The 27,203-nt window shown below is 41.2% G+C and overlaps 1 protein-coding gene across 16 annotated transcripts in view; it reads left to right on the forward strand.

The window, feature by feature from the left end:
* The first annotated feature begins 11,026 nt into the window (after positions 1 to 11,026).
* The window catches only part of LOC127812633 (golgin candidate 6), a 68,000-nt gene continuing 51,823 nt past the window's right edge, over positions 11,027 to 27,203 (forward strand). For 3 of the 16 annotated variants that reach the window (XM_052353103.1, XM_052353106.1, XM_052353108.1), the window contains exons 1-2: positions 11,027 to 11,246; positions 11,375 to 11,431. Coding sequence is in view for 10 of the 16 variants with exons in the window: in XM_052353100.1 (XP_052209060.1) it covers positions 11,672 to 11,695; positions 11,875 to 11,939; positions 25,558 to 25,685; positions 25,771 to 25,823 (270 nt within the window). In the remaining 6 variants the exon portion in view is untranslated. Of the gene's footprint in view, positions 11,247 to 11,374; positions 11,432 to 11,613; positions 11,696 to 11,874; positions 11,940 to 25,557; positions 25,686 to 25,770; positions 25,824 to 27,203 lie in introns of all 16 variants that reach the window. The other 13 variants (XM_052353105.1, XM_052353109.1, XM_052353111.1 and 10 more) reach the window with 11 other exon arrangements.

Consider the following 27,203-nt stretch of genomic DNA (forward strand, 5'->3'; position numbering starts at 1 on the left):
GGGCTATAAATAGCTCACTTGATTACATTTGTAAGGGGAATTATTATTCTTGAATCAAATCTTAGTTGTTTTTTTAGAATTCTCTATTTGAGAATTGCTTTTGTTCTCTCTTATTTTCTCTATTATTTTCTCTTGTAATCTTACTTTCTTTCTTTTTTCTCTTGAATTCTTATGTCATTTATTGTTACTTTATTATTCACCGCTTAAATGGTCGATTAATTTATGCTTTTAAATTTCTACAATTTTAATTCCTGCCATTTAAATATCCACCGCCTAAATGACCGGTTAATTTCTGCTATTTTAATTCCTGTCATTTAAATTCTGTTATTTAAATTCTGCCATTTAAATTCCTGTCAATTAACTTTTAAATGGAGATGAGTAGCTAAATCCAATATTGGGTTAAGGCAGTGACACTGTCCAATGCCAATGATTCCCAAAAAAAGCTGCGCTTTAAATTAGTGACATTAATTTAAATTTCAGTATGAGTGTGTATTAATTATTGAGAAATCACTAGATTTGGATTGGAATATAAGCCTAACTTAGAGCTTTCATGTCACGTATGAGAGTTACTAGAATTGGAAACGCTATCATACCCAAACTTGGAATATAAGCCTAACTTGTATATTAATTGCATTTGAATTTATGGTAGTTACTTAAATTAGAATCCCACGTATCATGTATGGGGATTGTTTAAACTAGAACTATCATTATCTCTAATTGCATTTAATAACAAACCCTCGTATCTGAAATTAAATTAATGTTGCTAATCGTTTCTGCTTAAATTTGGGAATCAACGGGTTGGTGCTGAAATTGTCTTAACTCAAGTGCTATCCAATTTCATATTTTCACATTCAGCGTTTATTTCAACTTCTGCCTTGCTTTATTTCCTAGTATTTGTGATCTAAAAATTCAAAAAAAATCTTGTTGTCAATTCATCTAAATGCGTGTACGTGTGTGTGACATTATTTTTCTTTTACCATAAATAAATTTCTCAGTAGACGACCTGGACTCATCTACAAAATATAAATTTAAATTTGGATTACAACTACACTCGTATACTGATGAGTATAAACCTCTCACCAAAATAAAAAAAATATATATAAAAGTTTTACTGTATTTTTTTTATTGTATTTTAATTGCAGAGTGAGAGTGCAGTCATTCACTGAGTTCAGGCTTAACTTGATGAAGTAGCTTCCAAGTTCGAGCTAAAGTCGAGCTTTAAGGCTTGAGCTCGACTAAGCAAAAGATTGATGAGCCGAGGTTGAACTCGACAAGCTTCTGGTGAGCCTGAGTAAAGGCTCGAACACAGATTCACCAAAAATATTTTTTTTAAATCTGATATGCAAATAATCAACCATAAATCAAATCTGATAATCAACAAATAGAACATTAACATGATAATTAACTAATAATAACTTCAAATTATAATAAATATAATAATATTGTTCACCATAAAATAAGGAAATAAAATTATTTGTATAGTTGTTTTCAAAATAAAGTATAAAAGTAATTATAACAACTGTACAAGAATAACATAATTTGGGTCTTGAGAAGTTATATCAATAATTTTTAGATAAAATAATAGAAACAAATATTGGCATTTTTGAATTTTTGTAAGAAAATAAACCACTAAACACTTCAACTAAAAATTATCTTCTATTTAAGGTCGCAAATGAACTCAAATAGAAAGGGGGTGTGCAGCAGTGGTAGAGAGGGAAAGAAGTGTGCGACAACATGGGACTGCAGTGGGTGATACTTCAGAGAGGCTATGACAGAGAAAGAAGAGGTGTGCGCCAGCAAGCGATGATAGCGATAGGCATCAATAATGGGGGGTGCTTAAGAGAGACGACGACAGAGAGAAAAGAGGTGTGTGATAGCAAGTGGCGATAACGATAGGTGGTGGCAATAAGGGTTGCTTTAGAAGGGTGGTGGTTGTCTGGCAATTGCAAGCAACAATAGAAATGGTGGAAGGGTGTGTAGCAACAGAGGAGATGGGGGTTTGCAGTGGCGGTTTGCCACAACAGAAAGCAATTTCAGAAAAGAAGTGGGTGTGCAATGATGGCAAATAGTTGTAGTTGGCACTGGTTGAGCTTGAGATGAGGGCTTACTGTAAAGGTGATGAGCTTGAGGCAAAGGGGCTAAGGTTGGTGGTGTATTCTTTTTCAACATTCACACAACTTTTAGAATTTAACTTTAAGGTTTATAAGTTGCAACTATTTATATAGGTATGTTTGGCTAAACCTAAATAGGTTATTTGTTTTGTATATGTACATATATGAGAGGTGATCCATTGCTTGATGAGGGCATGCAGAGGGTGGGTATGTGGCCCACCTCTCCTTCTGAGTTTGCTCGGGTAAATGTTATGTTGCTCGACGCGGGCAACATAACATTTCACATATATATATATTACATTATATTAAATGATTAAATTAATATATATAATAATTTTATATTAAATAATATATTTATTAAATTATAAATAAATTTATTAATATAGTTATAATTGTCGACATTCAGAATTAGTCGATCGTGATTCGTCGGCCCGTAATAAGAAAATGAACACCAATGCCAAGATGTGAAATAAATAGAAACAATTACAAATCGCACACAAGGGAGTTTTTACGTGGTTTGACCAGAATGATGCCTAGTCCATGATTGTTCTCTGGTTATTCCGATAGAGTAACAGCATATTATTATTGTTCATTCGCCCATTTACAATGGTTTTTAACCCTTATTTATAGTGTGGGGTGTTTACAATTTTTATAAAATCCAAAATGAGAATATAATATTATGGAGATAATATGTCCTTATCAGCTCCATAAAATCGGGAATGAGTTGCACATTATTAGGGATCTAGTTTGGCTCAGATAAGACAGGTGAACATCACCTTCAATTATTCCGTGGTCTTTTTGTTATGTGAGCTGAACAGTTCGTCCAGCGAACTGAAAGCATTGCTGGGAGCTCGTTTGATTCCGCGATCTGAGCTCGAGTTTTAGCGATGTGCGACTTTACTTTGACGACCTCAGCCTTGGGCCAATTGGGCTTCGACAGGTTAGGCCGGCTTGCTAGGTTGAGTCCAACCTATAACAAGTGGCCCCAAAAATACTGATAACAATAATGAACTTATTTACGAGTTATTCACTAATTTCTAATTAAGTATGTTCACAAGTTTTAACGAATCTATTTACGAATCTCTAATTGAATATTGTTGACGTACGAGAACCGTCAACCGGAGTCCGAGAGCCCACAATGCGATAACGGGTGCCGAAGAGTAAGGAACAGAAACAAAAGAACAAACAAGAAGCACACAAGATTTTTACGTGGTTCGGCCCGAATCGTGCCTAGTCCACGACTGTTCTCTGGTTATTCTGGCAGAGTCACAGTATGTGTAAGCACCCCCGCTCGGATACCCCCAACCACCCGGACTACCCGAACATGAGCGCCTACAGAAGGAGAAAAGAGACAAACACATGACAAAGACCACCCTAGCATGCATACTTAAAAATGAGGGCAATGGAAGCGAAGTTAAACACATGCATGCACTACAGGTAACCCTGCTAACACAGCGGTCACAAAATAAATAAAAGAATACAAACTCCTGTACCGACACACACGAAACTCGAGAAATGACCTGGCACAGTACAAAAATAAGAGAATAGACCCTACACAACCATCAGAGTTGACAGAGATTGACGGGACTGCCTGTACACCATACCGACTTTGCTGCTAGACGCTGACTCTCTTGCTCGGACCCACGCTGGCACTACCTGGAATGATGGAAAGCAAAGTGAGTCGAGAGACTCAGCAAGCATAAAGAAAAGAAAGGCTGAACATAACCAGAAAACTCTCCCCAAAATAAACCCCCAGGTACACACAAGGCATGAGACGCTACAACACAATAGTAAAGCATAATAAAAGCACATACCGGTCCTTGGGGCCCACACAAGACATACGGCACCCAAGTCCCATACCAATCTGCCGCTGCCCTGAAAGGCAACAAATATCTCCACAAACCTAGGCGCGTGATCCCGGGCCGGTACTCCCGTAGCCCGTCCCCGTCGGTACTCCCGACAACCGAGCCATAGGCTCTCTCGGAACGGTACTCCCGTCCGAGAACTAATAACTACCAGTAGCCATGCAATGCACATAAAAATGCAATGGCGTAGTGAGCATCAACATGATACAAGGCGCCCATACATCCAGGCTGTAATATCCCAAAAAATCTAATGAGGAGTTGGATATGATGTAAGACAAAGATGATGGAGTGAAATGTGTTTAAATACAAGTTTAGGATTTGTATGCAAATAAAAGTGATTTTAAGGATTTAAGTACAAAGTAAATGTCATGATAAAGGCTTATTGGTAAAGTTTGACGTGGTAAACTCTTGTTGGAAGATCAATAGACATAATGAAGGCTTATTAAAGAAGCTTTGAGGTGGTGAGATGTTATTGGATAATTGGTACACAAAAGTCTTAGGGCATAATAACTTCTTAATTCACAAGTAAAGAAAGTTGTAAGCGTGCTATTGGGCCACTAAAAGTAAGGGATAAGAAGGTTTGAATAAGTGGGCATGCAAGGGGCAAGTGGAAGAAGGTGATTGGGAGAAGAAAAGCTTATAAAGGAAGAAAGAATCAAATGGAGCATTTTTCAAAGATGGTAATTATGACAAGAAGGAAAATACCAACCCAAAGGAGATAAGGTGCAACCATGATAAGGCTATAAAAAGGGGTAGGAGAGTGGTTCACGTAGAGAGAAATTAAGTAAGGTAAAGCAAAGGAAAGAAATCCAAAGAAGGGAGAACAAAAGGAAACCAAGAAGAGTGACCAGATTGGAAGATTGCTAAAAACGAGGAAAGAACCAAAGAGGTAAGCCACTTTTCTTTCCATAGGGTCGTAGTACACTGAAAGGGGAGTCCGTAGGTTCAAACGGAAGTCAAATCGGAGTTAAAATGAAGGAGTTATGGCCGTTTTAAACATCGAAGCAAAATTCCGTAAGAACCAGGGGCTCGGCGCGTGAGACGCACGCGCCTGCCGTAGCTGCGCGTGGGGGCGCGTGGGAACTCTTATGGGGGCGCGTGAGGGCGCGTGCATAGTCCCTTTTCTTTGAAATTTTTATGGTTTCTTCCTTAAATGATTTACTATAATCCTATGTAAAAATATTTTAGTTTGGTGACACGTACTATATGTAACTGCAGCTTAAAAGGGCTGAATTTTCATAAAAATCAGTGGTGCAACAAGAAAGGTAGCAAGAGTGAGTGTTCTCTGCATCCTTTGCTCTTCATATTGATCATCCTTTGATTCATTTGTGTGTTATATGTGGACATGATCACTTACTTCTCTTGTTTGGCATGCAATTCCACTTATTTCATCATTTCATGACATGTGGATGTTTGTGGCAAGTTAGTGGCCGCCATGAGTGACTCGCGGAGTCACATATGAGTGTTGAGGTGAGCATGGCGTGCGCGGGGGTGATTGCAACACCCTGGCATGACTTCCACAAAAGGGGGTTTCGTTTTTGCATATTTGCATTTTCATACATGAGCTATTTATTTCCTGAGAACATCTCACTTAGATTCCAATATCTAACTTGGGTTGATGCCCCTGGAGCGCTTCGCGTTCCAGGTAGGTTTGGTGTGCCAGGGAATAAGGAAGCAAGCGAGGCACACGGGAATGATTCAGAGGACGTTTAAGCTTTATTTTATCGTTTTATGTAATTCAGTTCAAAAGTGTTGTAAATATATGGAGATTTGTACCTCTTTTGTTATGATGGACTTACATGTTAATTTAACGAAAATTTGTGCATATTTACTTTGCATGGAAACCCTACAAATATTTCGGCAGGTTCGATCCATTGTTTCCGCTGCTAGGGTTTCCTAACGCCTCGTGAATTACTAGGTGTAAACCTACCATGCTATTTGAGATGAGGAGGCATTACACAGGCATCAGGCCATGCTCCGCTCACATAGTAAACCACACGCCATGCATATGCTCGAGCTGGATGCAACCTAACCAATCTAGAATGTCCGTGTCCAAGCATACTCAATAAATGGATATCCCAATATGCATCCCGTACCCATGTGCATATCAAATCATGAACAGTAATACAATGTATCTAATCAAGCAGTAAATCACATACCGGCAGAGCTAGTCAGTAGTGCTCGGCACCGGTCAACGCCCAGTGACTAGGAGTATCCGCCTGACGGTCCACTTCAGGGCCGTACAATAGTCTACCCCAACGTCACCAAACAGTCGACCCCTGCCCTACTGCTCAATAGCTCTAACCAAATCATAAGTAAATCCGAGAAAAATCGTAAATAAAACCCGCACGACTAGGAACCTAGTTCCCCAAACTGGGTTCAACATCATTCCGAAAAGAAATGGGGGCGGTACAAACCCCCGTAGGCACTCAACAAATAAACTCTAGATGTCTCGGATTTAATTTAAATTAAAACAAATGAATAATAATTTAACAAATAAAGTTAGGTGTCGAATTAGAGTAAGGGAGAGGATAAAGTACAGGAAATCAGGGGGTCTTTCACGGGAAGTAAAATTAGGAAGAGAGGGTTAAGAGCTTGCCTTTATACCGCCGTTCCTTTCTTTTCTTGCGCACTCGCTGCGAAGTAAAACGTTCGCTGGCAATAAATAAAATCGCGGCTTTAATTAAATAAATCTACCGTGTAATATAATTAATTTAGCCGTCTAAAATCCCACGTAAGTGCACCACAATTAAAATCTCAACGAGTCTCATATTTATTTTAAATTAAATCACGCTAATAAAATCCTCGAAGCCAGCTTAATAAATTAAATTTAAATCAACGACTCAAAATTCTATAATTAATAAACGGATCGAAACAGACGAAGGGAGCGTATAAAATAAGAGAAATCACAGGGTTTCACGCGGGAATTAAAGAATACGAGGAAATGGATTGGAACTTGCCTGAAATTAGCTGTTTTCAACCTCTCTTGTACTCCCGAGGCAAATTAAATCATTTCCTAGTAAATAACACATCCGAGACTCAAATTAATTAATTTTAATCGCGTAAAATTTATAATTTAAACATGACATGCTTCGACTAATTTTTACCCACGTACCTGATCACTTTCCATGCCGAAAAATCCCAAAATTCTATTATTTTTTTCACTTATTTTTCTTTTCTTCCCTTTCTTATTTTTTTCTTCTCCTTTTCTTCTTCTTCTTCTTTTTCTCTGCGTCCCTGCTCCTGCGCACCCAGCTTCTTCTTCTCCTTTCTTTTCCTTTTTCTTCTTCTTTTCTTCTTCCTTTCTTCTTCTCCTTCTTCTTCCTTTCTTCCCCGCGGCTGCTGCCTCCTTCTTTTTCTTCCTGCAACCAGTGCACCAGTGGCGTGGTCGAGCTCCACCGGTCGCCGCCTCGACCAGCGCCGCCCTCTCCCGCCCCTAGCCGGCCTCCGTGCGCCACCGCGCCTGCTGCCACTGCCGCTGCTCGCGTCGCTCCCCACCGGCTGCTACCGTGTCGCTGCCATGGCTGAGCAAAGCTCGGCCAGCCTTCCATGGCCGCCAGCCACTCCCTCCTTCTATCTCTCTCTCTCTCTCTCACCTGATCTCTAGGCCACCAGCTAGCTGCCTTGGCCGATTCGGCCATCTCCCTCATTCCTCTGTTTCTCCATTCGGCCAGAAGCTTCAATGAGAGACACATTTGATGTTTAGCACACCAACACACGCACACCGCCTCAAATTTTAACACAAATTAATTAATTTAAATTAATTAACTAAATTTAGTTTACACTTTTATTATTATTATTATTATTATTATTATTATTATTATTATTATTATTTTGGGATATTACAGTATGTAATTCAGTTGTCCTCCTCTTTACAGTGGCGTATCCTCCTCTATAAATAGAGTCGTGTTGTTTACAATTTGAATAAGTTCTAAGTATGGAAGTAGTCCATTCCGTTGATGGCGCTTTCCTTATCGTTCGGAATATCAGGGATAGGTTCCTTGTCTTCAGGGATTTGAATTACTTCTGATTGGCAGGTGTATATTGCTTCCGATTATCTCGTGGTCTTCTGGCTGTTTTAATCTTTGGCGCGTCTTTCGGCGAAACTGAAGTCGTGATGTTGTGATGCTGGGATGTTGTTTCGAGCGAGCGAGCTTAGGGCAAGCTCGCTGTCTTCAAGCGACCTGACTTTTTACCGTGAGACTCTTCATTGGTGGTCCTCGATCTCTGGGTCTGGCGGGCCTCTAAGGAATTTCGGCCGGCCTATTGGGCCTTGGGTATTTTGGGTTCGCCCTGCGGGGCCGGGTCCAGCTCGTTAGCTGATTCCCGGAGATCGCCCATAACAAATATGTTTATGAGATTTAACGAATTAAACTTTAATAAGTTTAAATTTGACTTATTTATAAATTAAAATTTAAAGTTTGACTTAATCTCAATTTATTTATTTTAATAAATCAACTCAAACAATATTTTGTTGATATAAATACCAAATACCTAGCAAATGACTCCGCTCATCCCTAATTCTAATTTTGGATTCTATCTAAACTCAAAAAACTAACCCAAGTTAAACCTCCAATCAAATAGGTGTTGGGTTGACAAAACCTAGTAACCCAGTTTTTAGAAATTAACGAAGGCAAATTGTATTCACATCTAAGTTTTTGCTTTTCACAACCATAAATAAAAAAAAATTATAATTACTCTTAATAATCACTTTTATTACTCTTTGCAGATACTTATATTCCAAAATTATCCTCTCCCATATATCTCATACCTCGCAAATAGTCACAACCCAAACATCGTCTTCTTTACTCGTCGTCGCCTTCTCTGCTCTGTCGCTTACTGTTTGTTTATCGTCGGAATTACCTCGTCTCACCGAAATTTTCAGATAATGAATTTGGATTTTCGATTTTGCAACTGGTTTAAGTTCGAAGGTTTCAGTGCAACGGTCGAGAAATCCATGGTTCCCCGAACCTTATATCTTTAATTTTTTTTATATTTTTTTTTATGCAAGTATTCGACAAATCTAATTTTTAATTAAATAATGCTAATTATTATGTTTTTTTTTATACTTAATTTTTTTATCTAAGTATTGCACTCGAATAATTTAATTTAAAAAACAAATACATATTTAATTTTTTATAAGTATGGATTTCCCGAACCTGTTGGTTCGGGAAATCCGTAGTTTTCCGAACTCAAGGGTTTGGGGAACACATATTTATTTTTTTGATATTTTATATTTTATGTAATTATTTTTTAAACCTATTTTTTAATTAAATATTGCTGATTAACATTTTTTTTATACTTCATTTTTTATCTAAGTATTGGACTTGAATAATTTAATTTCTAAAAAAAATAAATGCATATTTTTTCATAAATTTTATTTAATAGACGAGTAAATTGATAGTGATGATTTTTTTTTATATTTTATATTTTAATTTTTTTATTGTGATGATTTTACATCTTTAATTTTTTTTATATTTTATTTTTTATCTAATTATTTATAAATTAAAATAAAAAATATTTGTAAAGCACTTCCATGGGCTTCCTCGAATGCTAGGGTTCGGGGAAACTCAAATTCCACGAATCCTAGAGTTCAGGAAAGACTTTCCCCAATCTTGGGGTTCGGAAAACATGGATTTCTAGGAGTTTTTCGAATCTAACTTCCTGACCTCTTACAACAGACACTAATACGTACATACAGATATTATTATAATTTTCAAAACTCATTTACTTATTTATCTGTAGAATGATTTATGGTGTTTTTTTCGGTAGTGGTTATCTTTCTCGTCAAACTCTGCCCACATCGTCGTTAATATTTGACTGTAGTAATCTATAGTTAACTTCGAGTGGTTAAGCAAAAATAACTAAGTAATGGTGGATGTGAAGTAATAGAAATGAGTGACTTCTCTACTATGGTGAGGAAAAAATAGCTTTGCAATAGTGAGCATGAAATAATAAGAAATGAATTACAAAGTTTGGTCGATAAGAGAAAAGTGCTATGTAAGTGATTGCGCAATGTGGATAGTTGAGCATTAAACAAAATGAAGGGTAAAATTAAATTTTCGTTCAAGACTATTTTAAATATATTGAAAAGTGGTTGCGAATGGCAAAAAGTACGGCTGCGAATAGAATTCCTCATTAACAAATGTGAAATTCTATTGGCAGCCCGATCCATGCAAAATTAGACATTAATCTTCAAATTTCCATTTTAACCCCAGCCCACTACCTCCTCTGACCACCCCGACCACTGCCTCATCTCTATATTTTTCTCCCACACCATATACACATATACACACACAAACACATACACCATATATATATATACACACACACGAATTCGCAGCCTCGCGGGGAGAGAGAGAGAGAATGGGTCGGCCATGGCCGACCCCCACACACACATTTATATATATATATATATATAGAACACACACACACACACACACACACACACTCACACACACATATATATACACACACACACGCATGGCCGCGACCAGGGAACCTCCGCACCTCGCGGTGCGAAGAATTCCACAACTTTCGCACCTCGCAGTGCGGAAGAGCTCTACACCTCGCGGTGTAGAGATTGCAGAATCCTCCCATCGCGAGGTGCGGAGGTTTGAGAAAACTCCGCACCTCGCGGTGCGAAGGTTCCATGGCCGCAGCCATGCGTGTGTGTATATATATATATAAATGTGTGTATATATATACACAGTGGGTTAGCCCCACTCTCTCTCTTTCTCTTCCCGTGAGGCTGCGAAATCGTGTGTGTATATATATGTGTGTGAGTGTGTATATATATATATGGTGTATGTGTTTGTGTTTGTATATGTGTATATGGTGCGGGAGAAAAAAAGAGAGGTGAGACAGTGGTCGGAGGAGGTAGGGGGATGGGGTTAAAATGGAAATTTGAAAATTAATGTGTAATTTTGCATGGAGCGGGCTGTGAAGAGTAATTTGTCGGGTTGCCAATAGAATTTTCCTTAACAAATAACCTCTGTGTTCGTCATATTTACAAAACCGCCCTCGCTATAAAAAATTTCCCCTCTCCGGACTACGGTTTGAAAGTCTCCCAATCTCTTTCGCCTTATACGTCTCTCCGGCAGCTCATCAGTCCTCCATAGCCATCACCTTCGACTGCAACCGTCGTCGTCGGCCACCACCATCATCGGCGGCGACCTCTTCAGCCTCAGATCTTCTCTTCACGCACTCACTTTCTGCAACAGTCATCGCTGTGCTACCCTCCTCGTCGGCGGCTCCCGTCACCATCGACGTCAGTTCACTTCCTTCAATTACTGCTCGAGAATCAATATATAAATGTTTTTTTTGCATTTATTTGGAAAATCGTTACGATTTGTCTGTCGATCTAAGTCTTTATCAATCTGTCAATATCTATCTCAGGTGACTGCTGCTGATTAGGGTTTTCCAGCTCTGGAAGACATTTTCTTCGATTCCAAGGTAATTTTCTTGCCAATCAGTGATAGTTATATAAAAGGGCGTATATTCGTTTTTCTGTGAGTTTGCATGTGCGAATCTAATTCTGTTTTCTATTCCGATCATTATTGTCCCTCTGGATTGTAGTCCATGTACTTCCGATCAATTTGCTTTTTTGTTTTTTTTTTTCTTCCTGAAATTCTCAGTTAATGCTTACAAAGGTTTAGCTCGAGCGAATTCCAGTGGCCAAGTACGTAGCAAACGATGGATTTGATGTCTGGCTACAAGGTATTGTATCTCATCCGTTTGCCATTCAGCAAGCAGTGTTTGCTATCAGCTGTTCATATGGATTCTTCAGCTTGGCATATTAGCGATTCAGTAACATGTTGGCACCAGTTTTGACTTGTATTGTGATGAGAAGTGCCAATGCGTGCTAATCTCTTTCTGAATCTGTGATTGACTTTCAGAATCGCGTACAAGGGGTTGTTGGACTTGTATTTGGGAATGATAATTCTTCTTCAAGTGAAGATAGGTAACTGATCGATTTATATCTATTTGTGGAGACTGTTGTTTTCTGTAGATAACGTGGGATTGTTATTTAATGAATATTGCTCAGTAAACGACTGATATATATTTATGGCTTTTTGTTGTAATGGAGAATTTGTTCTTGTAAATAATACCAAATGGGTATGTGGTAGACACCTTATAGTGCATTCACTATTGTTGTTGGCAAAAATTCAACAATTAAATTTTATGACGTGGGACCAACTTTTTTTGGCACTAGAGTTTGGTGTTTAGTGAAATAAGATTGTTACAAGGAAAGTTGCCACAAGGACGTTCGTCACAAGAGATTTTTCCACAAGGAAGTTTGCCTCAAGGAATTTTGCCACAAGGATGTTTGCCTCAAGAATCTTGTCACAAGGATATTCGTCTCAAGGATTTTCGCCGCAAGGGTGTTTTCCTTAAGAACTTTCGTTGCAAGGATGTCTGTCTCAAGGATCTTCGCCACAAGGATGTTGTCGTAAGGATGTTTGCCTCAAGGATGCTTGTCTCAAGGATCTTGCCGCAAGGTCTTGTTTAGGAATTATTTTGCTTCAAAAAATTCCATTTTTCCATAGGTAGTACAACAATTGCCCCCCACTCTTCTTTTTTGCCTTAAGGTGAAATGGAAGAGTAGGAAAATTTCCTAAACCATTGCCAATCACTCAAGATGGGAAGGTCCTTGTCGCGTTGATGGGCTATTAGGCGGAATAAAGGGCTAATTGTGTTGACAAAGGGATTGTGCGAACCACGTTGCTGGGTCGTTAGGCAGGACAACAAGCCAATTGTTTTTGAGGGAGCGATTGTGCGAACCATGTTGTCGGGCCGATAGGCGGGACAACGGGCCAATCGTTTTTGAGGGAGCGATTGTGCAAACCACATTGTTGAGTTGATAGGCAGGACAGTGAGCCAATCGTATTGACGAAGGGATTGTGTGAACTGCGTTGCCGGGCCGTTAGGTGGGACAATGGGCCAATTGTTTTGGACGAAGGGATTGTGCAAACCGCATTGCCGAGCCGATAGGCAAGACAACAGGCCAATCGTATTGACGAAGGGATTGTGCGAACCGCGTTGCCGAGCTGATAGGCAGGACAACGGGCCAATCGTATTGACGAAGGGATTGTGCGAACCACATTGTCGGGCCATTAGGCAGGACAACGGGCCAATTGTTTTGACGAAGGGATTGTGCAAACTGCATTGCCGGACCGTTAGGCGGGACAACGGGCCAATTGTTTTGACGAGGGGATTGTGCGAACTGCGTTGCCGGTCCGATAGGCGGGACAACATGCCAATCGTGTTGAAGAAGTGATTGTTCCTAGGCCCTGGGAAATACTATAGAGAATGCACAGAAAACAGTGATGTATTGCATTAAAGAGTATAAGCATCTTCTTTTTTGACATGGCTTGGTTACACATGCTTAGGTCCATAATCCTGCCGGGGGCTTGCATTATTGTGTAAATTTAAAGCGTGCTATTTAAAATGAAAGAAACATTACAATTTTTAAAGTCTGCCAATCAATCTTGTGTGGTTGGCTTGGCAATGGCGGAAGTCTTTTCACTCTTCTTTCCTTTTGTGGACGACATGTAGCAAGTGCGTGCTTATCGCTGGTCTTCTCGAACTTGCCCTATGCCCGAAGGAGTAGGAAACTTCATCAATAGATAGCAGAAGGAGACTATGGCCCTAATGTCATTGAGTAGGGGGTGACCCAGGATCGTATTGTATGTTGACGAGGTGGTCTCAACTACCATGAAGTTGGCCTGCTATGTTATGTTTTGAGGTTCGGAGCCCATTATGATTGGCAGTCGAATCGATCCCACCACTAGGACTGTCTCTCCAGTGAAACTGTATAAGGGTGAGGAAGCTCGTTTGAGTTGGTTATGGGCAATACTCATTTGCTCGAAGCAATTCCAATAGATTAGGCTAACTAAATTGCCACTGTCTACTAGGACTCTCCTGATAGGATGCTAGGCAATGACAATTGAAATTACCATCGGATCATCATGTGGGAGAATTACATCCCCCTGGTCGTTAGGTGTGAAGGTAATGGGGTCTTCATTTTCCTTAATCTCCCCCTCATAGTTGACTTGGTAGGCTAGGCTGGCATAGGCCTTCTGAGAAGAAGAGCTGTCTCCAGCTAAAGTTTCACCACCTGAGATGACGTGTATGGTCTGTTGTGTCGGTTCATTATCTAGGGGATTTTGCATGTGGTCTCTCCTTCTCTCTTGCTGCCCATGGCTGCGTCTTTCTTGTCATTCGGGCCTCTCTCCCCTTCTCTGTGGTTCCCTATCATTTTCCTCATCTTCTTGCACATACCTTTGCAAGTGCCTTTCTTGAATGAACATCTCAATTTTATCTTTTAACTCGCGACATAGATCGGTGGCATTGCCGTGAACTCAATGATATTGGCAGTATTCGTTCCGCTTCTTTCCCATTGGCCAATCAACCCTCTTTGGGAGCCTGATGAGCCTCGACCCTTCTATGATCGCTAGTATGGCCGACCTTGGCTGGAGGAGTCGGGCGTAATGATTGAATTGGGGTGCGGTTACATCTGGTCTTCTGACCTTCTCCTGTCGCTGTTTAGGGTCTTCTTCAACGTTCCGCTCTTTTCTTTTTCGCTCTCTATCCTCACAGTTTGCATGACCTCCGCATGGAGGATGTATTTATTTGCCCTGATGAACAGATCCGCCTAGGAGTTTGGCGGGTCCTGAGATTGTGACTCCTGCAGGGAAGTTAGACGTAACATTGCTGATACTGCCATTTCCACTGGCAAGTCACGAATTTCTAGTGTGGTGTTGCGGAATCTGTCCACAAATTGGCGAAGGGTCTCTTTGCCCCCTTGTCGGATGCTGAGGAGATGCGTCGCGTTCTTGCTCTTCTGACTATTAATTACGAAGGCTTTGGTGAACTTTGTTCGTAGCTACTCAAATGAGGAGATGGACGCCTCCGATAGACTATTGAACCAAGTCCGGGTGTGTCCTACCAAGGTCAATGAAAATGCCCGACACATAATCTCGTTGTCCCTCCCATGGAGCATCATTAAAGATTCGTAGTTTTAGATGTGATCATCAAGATCATCCTCGCCGTCGTAGAGGGAACTTAAGGCATTTTGAATTTTCTCGGTAGTGATTTTCTCAGTATATTTTTGGTAAAGGGGGACTTCCTTCTTGACTGCTCCTTCGCGATTGGGACCAACTTCTTCTGCTCTAGCACTTCTTCAACCACCCTTTTCATAGCGTCCTATATATTTGCCGCGGTGTGATTGTTAGCTTTAGTATTTCTTGGGGTGGAACCCTTGGTGGGACTTTGCTTGCCTCTTTGATAACTTTGTTCTCATGCTCGTCCTGGTGGCAGAGGCTTGTCAGAGAGGCTTGTCATGACCCTAGGGTTTTGCTAGGGTCTAGGAAGGAATTCAGGAAAGAAACAGAGAAGAATTGAAGGGGAAGATAGAGCAAAATTAGGGAGAAAGTAGGGAGAAACAAGAGGGAGAATGGAGAATTGTAGAGAGAAATCAGAATATTCATTTATCATTCAAAACATATCCCCAATTTCTTACAAGTAGCCTTTATATAGGCCTTAGCTAGTTGTTAACTGATTCCTAACAACACCCATGTGCTTCTAACAACTTGTAAAGTATTTCCTAACAACTATTATAAGCCTATTATCATATTACCTTTTATTGTTCCTAGGGTCATGACAATTCCCCTCTCCTTGAGAGGGTTCTTATCCCCAAGAACTTGCAGCAAGTAGCTGTTGCTTCATCCAATTCCCACCTTTTCTATTTGATTTATCTTCCTTTCTTTCTTTCTCCTTCTAGGCCTCTTCTTCTTCCTCGTTCTTAAGTGCCTGAGATCAATCCCAGGCCTAAGTTGCCCCAAAACTTCCATAGGAGAAACTTTATCGAATTCAAGCCTAATACAACCACCTCCTTCTATAACTGTCCAATCAAATTTTGTCTTCTATTGAAGAACATGATCAGCCACACCCAACCTGATATGGTTAACAGTTGAAATTTGGAGTCTAAAGGAAGAATTAACTGTGTCCTTGACTTCCTTTGATAGTTCATCTCCGTCCCATACAAGTAAGGTAAGCATGTATTCTTAGCTGCCGTAATTTCATTTCCATCCATCCCTGCCATATTCTATTGCAAAACTTCTAGCAACATCCTGGAAATGCAACAATGGCAAATTGCAGGCTGCACCATTCAGCTCCAGTTTAGGACTTCCATGATTATCATTTGGAACATCCTCATCAAGAACTTCTTTTCCAAAGGGATTGGCGTGTCCCTTTATTGCTCCTATTGTCCAAACACCCTGGACCAAGCCCCCGTAATTGCTGATCTCGCTGGAAGCATTGTCGTTACAGCTGCCTTCCTTGTCAATTTCGCTGTGTAAATCAGGGTACTCATTTTTCGAATGCTCCATTTTAAGGAATTCCTCTTTGTTAAGACTTCCATGATAATCCTAGAAGAATTTAGCGGAAAACCTGTAATGATACTTTTTAGTAAGTATCATTGCAAACTCCTACAACTGTTCGTGTAACATACGTCCGAATCCCTTGCACGCTCCATGTATCTGATAGGCCCCCGATTCACTTGACTTATCAAAGAAGGCCTAGGGGGCAGCGATCAAGGGCAGCGGAGTAAATAAGTTGGCTGACATAACAACCAGCCATGTGCGTAAGGGGTAGAATGGGGAATCATTGGTGTAACAACCCAGCTATGGCATAACAGAATTCAGTTAAGGGGTAGAAGGAGGAAGCTGGTTTTTCAGTAGGAATTTGGGAGAGAGAGGGCCTCTCGAATGCCCTGGGTGATCTTGTTCTTGGCTGGAAGTTTGTTTGTTACTAATACTTGATTGTTGCTTGGAATTCTAATTAGAAATCTTACCATTTTGGTATCAGAGCATCTCCGATCCTAATGGTGAACCTGACCGAACGAATGGGTGACTTGGAAGGAAGGATGGAAGGCATGCAACGGAGTGTTGAATCTGTGGAGAAGAACATAGCGGACTTGCTGGAGCAATTCGCTTGGATGAGAACGAGATGGGAAGAGCAGGAGAGGGAGAGGAAAAACAAGGTGAAATTGGGAAGTCAGCCGCAGGCATTCGCGCAGGATTCTGAAGCGACACCAGAGGTAGGGTCGAGGCGAGCTGAAGCAGATAGCCTCGAGGGAGGTTGGCGACCTGAACCTCGCAGTCGCCGGCTGGAGATGCCGCTTTTTGATGGAGGAAATCCGGATGGTTGGATCTTCAAGGCTGAGAGGTATTTTTCGGTGAATGGGATGAAGGATTTGGAGAAGGTGGATATAACAGCTGTTTGTCTGGAAGGGCCAGCCCTCTCGTGGTTCTAGTGGGAAGAAAAACGGCGGAGAATGAGGACTTGGGAGGATTTCAAGCTAATGTTGCGAAGTCGATTTCGACCCACTCAAGAAGGGTCGGTAGAAGAACGTTTCTTAGCTCTTCGGCAGAGATGAACTGTCTCGGATTACTGTCAAAGTTTTGAGGAGCTGGCATCGCCTCTGGAAAATCTGCTAGAAGCTGTGCTAGAAGGGCACTTCATCAACGGTCTCCGTCCGGAGATCAAGGCTGAGTTGAGGGTGTTGAGGCCAAGGAGTTTGGAGCAAATGATGGACCTGGTGCAAAGAATAAAAGAGAGGAACCTTGTGCTCCGGGGAAATGCAGCTGGATCGATTTCGAACAGAGGTCCGTCTGTTTCATTCGTTAGTCCAAATTACCAACGTGGGGGTCCTCAACCCCATGCGCAACCAGCTTCTAAATTTTTGGCAGCCAACTCCCCCTATCCATTTCGTCCACAAAACAATGGGAGGGTGAGTAATCAGCCTTGGAAACGGCTTAGTGAGGCCGAATGGAAGTCCAAGCGAGATAAGGGCTTATGTTTTAGGTGTGACGAGAAGTATACGATAGGCCACAAGTGTAAGAATAAAGAGCTGCAAGTGATGATGATATATGATGAAGAAGTAGAGGAGGAGGAACATTGGGTAGAAGAAGAAGAAGACAACCAATGCATCAGCTGAGATAGGGAGGCAGTAGGGGTACCAGCCCAAGGGGGTGAGGCCATTGAGCTGTCCATAAATTCTGTGGTAGGTTTGACAGCACCCCAAACAATGAAGATAAGAGGGGAGATAGAGCAGCAGTCGGTTGTGGTCCTTATTGATGGAGGAGCAACCCATAACTTTATTTTTGTGGAGTTGGTGCAGGTGTTGGGGCTAATCAGGGAGGAAACAACAGGGTACGGTGTTATTTTGGGTACAGGAGTGGCAGTTCAAGGTGCTGGCATTTACAAAGGAGTGAAGCTTCAGCTCCAAAATTTGCAGATTGTGGAAGATTTCTTGCCCTTGGAGTTGGGAAGCTCGGATGTTATTCTGGGAATGAGACGGCTAGCAACGGTGGGAAAGATGAATGTGGATTGGAAAACTCTCACCATGAAGTTTCAAGTAAGGGGCATGGCTGTAACCTTGCAGGGGGATCCTAGCCTGAGCAAGACATTGGTATCTTTAAAAGCTATGGTAAAAGCATTCAAGGAGAAGGGGGAAGGGATGTTGCTGGAATTGGGGACAATGGCAGCTGAAATTGAAGAAGATCAGAGAGCAGTTCCAGAATTGTTGAAAGGGGCATTGGCTGAATATGGAGGGGTGTTTATTGCTGTGGAGGGGCTGTCACCTAGTAGGGAAAGGGACCATGCCATAAACCTAATTTCGGGATCCTCACCGGTGAGTGTAAGACCCTACCGTTATCCTTATTTACAAAAGAATGAGATTGAGAAGTTAGTGGGTGAAATGTTGGCCGTGGGAATCATCCAACCCAGCTCCAGTCCATTTTCCAGCCCAGTATTATTGGTTAAGAAGAAGGATGGAGGGTGGCGCTTTTGTGTCGATTATAGGGCCTTGAATAAGGTAACGGTGCCAAACAAATTTCCTATTTCGGTGATAGATGAGTTGCTTGATGAGTTGCATGGTGCCTGGGTTTTTTCCAAGCTTGACTTAAAATCTGGTTACCACCAGATTCGAGTTAGGCCTGAGGATGTTCCAAAGACAGCATTCAGGACTCATGAAGGGCATTACGAGTTCCTAGTGATGCCTTTTGGATTGATGAACGCCCCGGCTACATTCCAAGCGTTGATGAATGAAATTTTCAGAGATTATTTGAGGCGTTTTGTGCTGGTGTTTTTCGATGATATCTTGGTGTTTAGCAGTAGATTGGAACAGCATGAACATCACCTGAGATGTGTGTTAAAGGTGTTAGCGGACAACCAACTGGTGGCCAACAGCAAGAAGTGTGTGTTTGGGCAGCTGGAAATTGAGTATTTGGGCCATGTTATTTCCTATTTGGGAGTTTCAGCTGATAGTAACAAGGTGCAAGCGATGATAGATTGGCCTACTCCAACAACGGTAAAGGAATTGAGGGGGTTTCTTGGACTTACGGGGTATTATAGACGCTTCGTGAGAGACTATGGTAAGGTGGCTCGACCTCTAACGGATCGATTGAAAAAGAACAACTTCTTTTGGGATGTGGTTGCTGAAGAGGCCTTCCAACAACTCAAGGCTAAAATGGTATCCTTACCCGTTTTAGCCTTGCCCGATTTTGAGAAGCCCTTCATCATTGAAGCTGATGCCTCGGGGCATAGAATGGGGGCTGTTTTGATGCAAGAACAGAGGCCAATCGCTTATTTCAGCCAAGGGTTCAGTCAGTTGGGGAGGAAAAAATCAGTTTATGAAAGGGAACTCATGGCCATAGTGTTTGCGGTGCAAAAGTGGAGGCACTACTTGTTAGGTAGAATTTTTTTTATTAGAACGGATCAAAAAAGTCTCAAGTACTTGATGGAGCAGCGGGAGGTAAGTCCTGAATATTTGAAATGGATGGTAAAGTTGATGGGATACTAATTTGAGATACATTATCGGGTTGGTAGGGAGAATAAGGCGGCTGATGGGCTGTCCAGAATCTGTCACACAGCAACTTTGATGGCTTTGACAGTGCTTAGGGTGGTCCAATTGGAGCAGGTGGTAAGCGAGGTAGATGCTGATCCAGGCCTGCAAAAATTGATCCAGGAGTTAAGAACTGAACCCTCCTCCCATCCTAATTTTCAGCTGGTGGACAAGCATCTCGTCTACAATGGATGACTCTACTTACCCAAGGGATCCGCACTAATTTCGTTGATACTCCAAGAAGGGCATGATGGGAGTGTGGGAGGACATTCGGGGTTTTTAAAAACTTACAAGAAGGTGTCGGCGAATGTCTATTGGCCGGGTATGAGGAAGGATGTGCATTGGTATGTAAGTGAGTGTACGACTTGTCAACAAAACAAATATATAACCTTGTCACCGGGGGGATTGTTACAGCCACTACCAGTTCCTAACCAAATTTGGGACGACGTTGCCATGGACTTTATTGAAGGGCTCCCAAAATCGAACAAGGTGGACTCAATCTTGGTCGTGGTGGATCGACTTAGCAAGTATGGGCATTTTATTGGCCTTAAACATCTATTTACAGCTAGGGATGTGGCTGGAACTTTTATCAAAGAAGTGGTGAGGCTCCATTGAGTTCCTAGGTCCATTGTATTGGATAGAGATAAAATTTTTATGAGCAGATTTTGGGAGGAGATTTTTCGGTTACAGGGCACTAAACTGAAAAGAAGTACAGCTTATCATTCACAAGTGGATGGGAAAACTGAGGTACTTAACCGGATTTTGGAGACCTACTTAAGATGTTTTGCTTCCTCCAAACCAAAGTCATGGTTCACTTGGTTACCTTGGGCTGAATTATGGTACAATACCTCCTATCACACAACTGCCAAGTTAACTCCTTTTCAAGTGGTGTATGGGAGGGAACCACCTCCCTTATTACGGTTTGAGAAGGGAACTACCCCTGTCTCGATCGTGGAGCAGCAAATGATTGAAAGGGATGTGATCCTAGATGAATTGAAGGCACAACTATTGAGGGCACATGCAGTAATGAAGAAAAGAGCAGATAAGGGAAGAAGAGAAGTGAAGTTCCAGGTAGGAGATTTGGTTTATTTGAAACTAAGGCCGTACCGACGAAGGTCTTTGGCTGCTTGTTATTATGGCCCGTTTGAGATTGAAAAGGAGGTAGGTCCAGTAGCTTACAAACTGAAACTGCCACCACATTGTCAAATCCACCCTACATTTCATGTGTCCCAACTACGGGAGGCTAAGGGTGCAGTGCGGGCTACTATAGAGCTGCCCCAACAGCTTACTGAAGATTTGGAAATGGTGGTGGAACCTTCAGCAGTGCTAGGAGTGAGGTCGGGTGCTGGCAAGAACATGAAAGGAGCAGAAGTGTTGATCCAATGGAAGGGCCTTCCACTTTTGGAAGCCACTTGGGAGCCCTACTCAATGATTCAGCAGCAATTTCTATTTTTCCACCTTGAGGACAAGGTGAAAGTTGGGGGAGGGAGTAATGATAGGCCCCCGATTCACTTGACTTATCAAAGAAGGCCTAGGGGGGTAGCGATCAAGGGCAGCGGAGTAAATAAGTTGGCTGGCATAACAACCAGCCATGTGCGTAAGGGGTAGAATGGGGAATCGTTGGTGTAACAACCTAGCTATGGCATAACAGAATTCGGTTAAGGGGTAGAAGGAGGAAGTTGGTTTTTCAGTAGGAATTTGGGAGAGATAGGGCCTCTCGAATGCCCTGGGTGATCTTGTTCTTGGCTGGAAGTTTGTTTGTTACTAATACTTGATTGTTGCTTGGAATTCTAATCAGAAATCTTACCAGTATCCCACTGCTTGTTTCCTTGTCAACTCGGCTGGACTCATTATCCAACTTCTCCCATGCCTGATTTTTTTGGCTAAACTGCTCATGATTCTTTTTGTTTCCAGCTGAAAATGCAGCCTTCTTTTGCTTCCATTGAGACTCTATTTGTCTCATGCATGAATTGCTCCCCATGGTTGACTTCTCACCAACAGAACACTGCAAAGACCAAGGTGCAGGAGTTTTGTCCATCCTTTCGTTTCGCCTGTTGTAATAGTTCCTATACTCGCCTCAAATGCAATTCAATAGCCTAGGAGCACCCGCTCTTCTCTTCCTTTCCAATTCAAACAAGTTTATAAGATTTCAAGTCGAAATTTAGAGTCGCTCGCTGTAGTCGTCTATTATACTGCTTCCCACTTATTAATTGGCTGATTGAATCTGCCTACTGTGCTGATTGACTTGGACACACCCACGAAATTCACCAAATCTGCTTTGCCTTTCAAAATTTGAACTGAGAGCTGTTGGACAGTAATAGCCTATGAATGACCAGAAATGAGCCGTCAAGGAGCATCGAAAACCCTCCTTCACACGTCAATTCCAAGCAAGACTTACTAAAATTCATTGCTGAGAGCCAATCTCCCTCTTCGCTTCCACGTTCACACCAAAGGTTACCTAAATTGCCCTACTGAGCTGCACTCACTGTGTAATTCGTTTTCCATTTTGACTGCGCATGCAATGACCAGATCTGGAAGCCCAATTGAAATCACAGGTCTTGTTTCACCTTCGAAATCGCGACAACCAAGATTGATCGATTGCCTTGCTCACATACACGCCTTCCCTCTCACTATCTCCTCTCGCTCAAGGTGAATTCAAGATTGTTAGTGTAGTTGCTACCCAATCACCAACCACTGGACCAATGGAGTCGCCTCAAGCCTCGCTGCCTCAATCTTGTACTTCCTTTAAACTCTCCTGCCTAAGTTACCTAAGTCCATGACAATTGTGACTTATATCGTTGGACTGCTTCACCCTTCGACGAACTCACGCCCCTTCGAAACGTTTACTATGGTCGGAATTTTACACTGGAATCACCTGGGTTGCTCAACTTCCTTGAGCGACTGTGTTGCAACTAACGGGATTCTCTGGAATTGAGGATTGATCACTGTGGAAGGAGGCTAAGGACCGTCGCTAAGATACATTGACCAAGATCGCCTGGGTTTGCTTGCCTTTTTCCCATGTAGTGACTTGGATCTAGCCACTAGGATAGCCGGAATTTGCACCAGCTGCAGAAATCGAAGCCTCGTTGTTGATTTCGGAATTCACCACATTGGAGTTACAACGTCTCGAGAGTCCGATGGTCTCTCATTGCAACTCCTGTGAATCGCCTCCGCTCTCACCACCTGCTGTGGATCGGTGGTCTACAATTTCTCTCCAATCTCGGAATTCACTGCAGTCGATCACTATGGATCAGCAATTACAAGATTTGATCACGCTCACTGGTAATCGATTTTGTTGCAGTCGTTGGGCTCATCGAATTGTCGTTCGATCACGTCACCATAATCGCTTGGGTTATCTCCTAAGATTACAGCCTACCCTGTTGTTGCCTGTTTTCGAAATCATCTTCAGATTTCGTGAATCCATTGCATCGGACAGTAACCATTGACATCCGACGGACCTTAATCAGCAACGAAGATGGCCGAGGAATGATGCTTTGATACCATTTGTCATGACCCTAGGGTTTAGCTAGGGTCTAGAAAGGAATTGGAAGGAATTCAGGGGAGAAACAGAGAAGAATTGAAGGGGAAGATAGAGCAGAATTAGGGAGAAACAAGAGGGAGAATGGAGAGAATTGTAAAGAGAAATCAGAATATTCATTTATCATTCAAAACATATCCCCAATCTCTTACAAGTAGCCTTTATATAGGCCTTAGCTAACTGTTAATTGATTGCTAACAACACCCATGTGTTTCTAAGAATTGTAAAATATCTCCTAACAACTATTATAAGCCTATTACCATATTATCCTTTATTGCTCCTAGGGTCATGATAAGGCTTTGACTGATTTCCTTGGTGTGGAGAGGATCGAGACTGAATGTTGGGTGTAGCTTCTCTATAGGAACTAAGTTCGTCACCTCTTGGCTGGGTTGTCCTTGGTGGGGCAATTTTTGGCACTAATCTCGCCAGTGTTGAAGGTAACGTTATACGAGGATTCGTACTTTGGAGGATCCCCACCACGTCTCGTAATGCTTGCATTCCCTCCGTATGCTGTTGTTGTAGAGCTTCATAAGTTTCCTAAGAAATTGTGGGAGGAGCCTGCTGTGAAGTGCTTGGTTGTTTGGGATGCCTATGCTGATTAATTTCAAATTGATGATGGAAGCCTAAGGGTGGTAGTTGTTCCTCCACCTGTTGTTGAGGATCCAGGGGAGCTAGCTGCATACTCCCTTATTGATGAGAGCCTTGTGGAGGCAAGCGTGCTCTTGTTGGATGCTGGCTATCTCGTGGGGGTAGGTGAGACTCCCCATCTTGAGAGCGAGTCTCATGAGTACTTCTAGTGTTTGCCATTAATAGCAATTCATAATTTGGCTTTTTGTTCGTTTTTCCCACAAATGACGCCAACTTGTTGTTTCCAAAAATATAACAATTAGATTTTATGACGTGGGACCAACTGTTGTAGGCACTTGAGATTGGTGTTTAGTGAAATAAGGTTGTCACAAGGAAAGTTGCCGCAAGGAAGTTCGCCACAAGAGATTTTGCTGCAAGGAAGTTCGCCTCAAGGAATTTTGTCACAAGGATGTTTGCCTCAAGGATCTTACCGCAAGGATATTCGCCGCAAGGATGTTCTCCTCAAGGATGTTTGCCTTAAGGATCTCGCCATAAGGTCTTTTTAGGGATTATTTTGCTTCAAAAAATTCTTTTTTCCTGTAGGTGGTACAACAACTATAGTTCAGAGTCGCAGCAAAGCTATTTAGTAAAAATTGATTTATAATATCTGAGGAAATACTTTACGAACTCTCTCACTTTCAAAAATTAAGGATGTCGTACTTACATCTTATAGCACACAGTAGATATCTGCCATTCAAGTTTGTATATATTTGTGTACCTGTTTTTTCTTTCTCTCTTTTCTGTTTTTGTGTGTGAGTGAAAGTCAGAGATTTTAATGAAGCTTAAATTTTGGTTGGGATGCTTGTTACCTATTTGGGGTTATTCCTTTTCAACCTTAATTGAGAGTTTAAATGATGCAGAACCTGTTTGTGGCATCCTTTTATGCTTCTATCATTAATGATTGTCTTTCACCATTGACTTGGATCATGTTGAAGTCCTGCGTTTGGTTATTATGTATTGCTCAAACTTTTCTGGATTTAATATTCACAATGTACTTGTGAGGCAAAAATTCTCTCCTGCCTTGATTCAGCTATTGGTGAAGCTCCAATGAACTTCCAAGATATATAAATCATATTTATCTGTGAAGCCAAAAATGGTTAGCATCTATGTATCAAACTGCTTTGACTAGGGAAACTCAAGTACATCAGTTGGCTTCTCAAGAACCTGAACAAGTTTGAAAATAACTCTCTCTCCTCTCTCTCTCTCTCTCCATACCATTTCACTTGCTCTAATTGCTGGTTTCTTTCTTTGTTCATTTGTGTTTTTCATCCCACTCCGTCTTTGGGTTTTGGGTTGACTCTACTGACAGTGGGACTTTGTGGGGTTATTGAACCTTTCATTTAATCCTTCCTTCAGCATGCTTTAGGTTTTTTTTTAGCAGTTTTCTTCTGTGTCATTAAACTTTTATTTTCTTGCCAGTGTTGTTTCTCTCCCTCTTTAAAATCTTGTTCTTGCTAAATTGGATTTACTGTCACTCTGATCTTGTTTTGTGGCTTGTTTAAATAGCTATGTTGAGCGCTTGCTTGACCGTATAAGTAATGGTGTCCTGGCGGGGGACAGGAGGACTGCTATTCTTGAACTTCAATCTGTTTTAGCTGAAAGTCGTACTGCCCAGCTAGCTTTTGGGGCAATGGGTTAGTACCTTTCATTTGTTACATAGATTGCCATATTTTTGGGGCATGCTATTGTGCATGATACAAGTCATCACTTCTCTTGTAGGCTTTCCGGTGCTTTTAAGTGTCCTGAAGGAAGAGCGCGATGATGTTGAAATGGTTTGTAAGCTTCCAGCTTAAGTTAGTTAATTTTAATTTTCACATTTCATTAGTTTTATAGTCACTTCTAAAGATATGATCTTTGTTCTCCTACATAATTCCATTATAACTGTTGACATTATTGTTGATTCATTTTAAAGAGGTCAATTTGGCATGAAAGAAATGGAAGAGAGTTTGAACTCTTTGAATTTTTTTATTTTTCTGAGGGAATATTCCTTGGTTCCCTTTTTTAGTGGTTGAGAAAAGATATCCCTTTTGTATGTCCTTTTTTTTTCGTTCTTTTATTGATGAGCTTTTGTTGCAGATGGATACCTAACCTCCATTTTTGTATAGGGTCTGCCCCTCATAAGTTGTCTTCTTTTTATAAAACTCTTTACTTATTTAAAAAAAATAATGGAAACACTTCATTTAGCATTTTGTTACAAAATTTAAGTTGTCACATTGGAATTGAATATAAAGATTGAATGTTATATTTGTCTTTATACTGCCTTAATGTTGTCAAGTAAGAGCTTGCAGATGTTCAAAATGGTTTAAAATTTTGCACAATTGATATTGATTTTGTACTTGATCTAATATCTGCCATTTTTTTGTCTCCTCTACAAATGTTCCTGTTGTACTTAGGACCGCCACAAATCCAGCCTACTATCCCTCCAAGAACTCACCGATTACACCCCAGAAAATATGCCACACAGTACTCGATAGAAACAACAAGAAAGAGAATACAAAACAGCAACAAATCACAAAAGAGACACAAGATTTTATCCTGCTTCAGTCTCATAAATGAGACTTACATCCAGACTGCCTTGGCACCATGAAAACCTTCACTATCTTGAATCCTTATAGTGATTACATGCACTAGAAAATTGCCTCTCTTTCCCTCAGTCTAAAACCCTAGACTAAACAGAGAATAACACCCCAAGAGAACATACAAAATAATCCTTATCTCGGCCTAGCACATTCTCGCTCAACCCTCTCAAGATATCCCACTGTTTTCATAATGATTTCCAAGCCATCCCAAGCCCCTATTTATAAAACATAAGGGCGGGCAGGACAGTTACAACCAACTGCCCATCCTGACCGAAATAAACCCCTTCCGGTCAGCTTAAAACAAACTAACAACCATTCATTACAATAAGAAAATATGCTAACAGATTTCAACAAGAAAAACTACTAAGTACAGAAACTAATCTAAGACAAATGTCTTCATAGTTCCTAATCACTTTATTATTGAAACTAATAAATACATTCTAATGACGAAGAGTGCTTGAGAATGGAAAACTTGTGCAGCATAATCTAAAATGCATATATACAGACAGGGATATGGACACAAAATCTTGTGGTAATGGAAACCTGTTGGTTTTTGGAAAAAATTAAGACAGG

The sequence above is a fragment of the Diospyros lotus genome, chromosome 11, assembly GCF_014633365.1.
Source record: "Diospyros lotus cultivar Yz01 chromosome 11, ASM1463336v1, whole genome shotgun sequence".
Classification (NCBI taxonomy): Eukaryota; Viridiplantae; Streptophyta; class Magnoliopsida; order Ericales; family Ebenaceae; genus Diospyros; species Diospyros lotus.